Source organism: Propithecus coquereli, unplaced genomic scaffold, assembly GCF_000956105.1.
Source record: "Propithecus coquereli isolate 6110/MARCELLA unplaced genomic scaffold, Pcoq_1.0 Scaffold4, whole genome shotgun sequence".
Taxonomy (NCBI): domain Eukaryota; kingdom Metazoa; phylum Chordata; class Mammalia; order Primates; family Indriidae; genus Propithecus; species Propithecus coquereli.
The window spans coordinates 1,172,890-1,175,669 of NW_012149729.1; the positions used below are offsets into that span (position 1 = coordinate 1,172,890).

General features: G+C 32.1%; 1 protein-coding gene across 1 annotated transcript in view; it reads left to right on the forward strand.

The window, feature by feature from the left end:
- The window catches only part of IQUB (IQ motif and ubiquitin domain containing), a 92,779-nt gene that overhangs the window by 79,738 nt on the left and 10,261 nt on the right, over positions 1-2,780 (forward strand). Inside the window, exon 12 of the mRNA XM_012652762.1 lies at positions 1,648-1,833. Coding sequence (XP_012508216.1) covers positions 1,648-1,833 — 186 coding nt within the window. The remainder of the gene's footprint in view (positions 1-1,647; positions 1,834-2,780) is intronic.

Sequence of the window (2,780 nt, forward strand, 5' to 3'; positions counted from 1 at the left end):
CTTGGAAAAACCCAGATACTGTTGAACCAAATACCTGTGCACCCCCTGGGCCAGTCAGGTTAATGCATAAAATTAGTCATCACACTTATTAAATAAAAAAATTCTAGGGGAGCATTATCACCTTTCAGATAAGATAGTCTCTGTTAGGTGTGAATTAATTTGAATACTGTACCTGTGTAGGATTTTGGTCTCCCTTGTCTTACTTTTCCAACATGTAGGGTTAGCAGACAAATAAGAATGTCCAATAGCTTTTCCCCCTTATAATGGTATCATTTTAATTAATATTTATTTTAGTAATATTATTGCTGGGCATAATGGAATGCATAAACTTTCTCATGAAATAGTAAAGTTCATGGACAATAGCAAAGATTAGCATATACTGAATTTGAACATGATGACATGTAAAAAAAAAGAAAGCCAAGATATATAAAAAGTTCTGCTTAGAGAAGATATTTGAGTGTTTTATGAGACAGTTTATCTGTAATCCATACAGATATGCCTAATATAGTGGCCAAGAGTATTGTTCTCTTATTACAACAATTTCAAGAACAATGACTATTTGAAAGGTAAGCAGTCGGCAGCTCTTAAAGGCTACCAACCATACTTACGATGTGCATATTTGACATTTACATGAAAATAAATACTTCATTCTCTTTGATGCAATTTTGAAATTATTAATAGAATTGATGCAACTAAATTAACAACAAAAATGTAAACAAGGCCCATATTTTGAATATAAGCAAAAATATATGAAACATTACACTTTAAAAATTCTGTAGATTCCTTTTTCTGTAGCAGCTGTTGTAGTATCATCTTTATTAGCATTAAGTAATAGCCAAATTTCATTAGTTGAGTTTAACATTTTGAATTATCCATTTATGAAACAGTATAGTAGCTGATGGTGACAAGATTTTTTTGTTTTTGTTTTTTTTTTACTGTAGTAAATTGTTTAGGTTTTTTTCCACTGGTTTTATAGAAAAGACTTCTGCTCTCTCACACAAACCTTTCACAACAGTGGTTCTTTTTTCTATGCTTATACTTTGTGAAGATTGCCCCTCTCTGACAATTCTAAATCTATATATGAAGACCTCATGAAAAGTCATTCTGTGAGTTTTAGCTAATATAGTTTAAATTTTAAAAAGTTTTAAAGTTATTTCATTTCCCCCCTTTTTAATTAAAACAACAAAATATTTTAATTAACACTGAGTTAATTACTTGATCTTTATTAAATCTCAGCTTCTTCATTTGTAAAATGGCAGTAAAAACCTTTAAAAGATTCCTATAATGGCCTTGAAAATAAGATGATAGTTATTAATGAATTTTTGAAAATTATTTAAATGCCATATATTTATTAAGGTAATATTAAGGTATTATTAAGGTAAAATTAGCATACTGGAAGAAATCTCTACAGCTTACTCTGAATTAAAGATGGGGTCACGACTGTGAGACTGATAATATAGTTCAGGCAGAATGAACAGAAGTTTGGTGAAAAATCGGGGACTATGTACCACTGAAACCTCATAAATAATGTTTTACTTTTAAAAAATATGCTCAATATAATTTATTTCCTCAAGTAATTTGATGATCTTAAAAAATTTATGTTTATAAGAAAACAACATTATTTTTTAAACTTATTTTGACATGCAGCTACAAGATATTCAGTACCTGACAGAAAACATCTGGGCATCCCAGTCAGTACTCAGTGCCTGGGACAATCTCAATGATCTGGTCATGGTCAGGTGGGATAAGTCCTTGGAGTGGTCCCCCTGGAACTGCATTCTTCTTACCAAAGATGAAGGGGCTGCTCATCTCAAGCTAACGAGTATTGAAGAGGTAAGAAAGTTGAACTTTCTTTAGAAAGTTCTTTTAATCATTGGCGTTATTAGAGATAACTTGGCTGCCATAATACATACTTCCATCAGATGAAGATATAGAACTGATATATTAACAGTAACAAAATATGTAGATGGTATATATAGCAGAGATTAAAATTAAAAGGCAGCTAAAGTAAGCATGTAAAAGGTCAATATAAGAGGTTTGAACATATTACAAGTCCTAAATATGCTACCAGTCCCTCCTAATAGCAAGTTCAATCATATTCCACAGTAAATTCCATGAAGGCAGAAATTTTGTTTACCTTATTTGCATCTATGTCTCTAATGCCTCCAATAGTGTCTATCACAGATTAGGGGCTTAATATAATAAGTATTTGTTGAAAGAATAAATGAATATTACCACCACGTATTACAGCACCCAGAATCTGTCCTCCTTTGATTAATCATCACAAGTCTGCCTAAAAGCACACTCAATTATCAAATAAATTTTGTTCATAATTTGTGCACTCAATAGCAATCATACTGATGGAGTATAGTTCTGAGGCTCCATTTTTCATTTGCTTCCAACTAACCAAGAGTGGAGAAAGCACTGCAAAAATTAAATGTCATTTACTGTAATTTCGGTAACTTACAAGATGCAATCTGTAAAACATTTTGATGAACAGAATTGGGGGCCCCCTGAGGAGTTTCTAGAGAGCTCCGTTTACACTGAGCCCAGGATCCCAAGAACTGATACTGATTCTCTGCTGTCTGCTGCACCTTTAATTTCACGCAAGATGTCTGCTAAAGGAAAATAAAGAAATGACATCAAGTATCATAGTCATTTTGAATAGTGCTATTCCCTGTTTCCTTTTTTCGGGGTGGGGAGGGAGATGATGTAAAGAGAAGAGATTAAATTTTTAGTTTTTTAAGTAATTTTTCAGTTTTAAGAAGCCAGACTAAGAA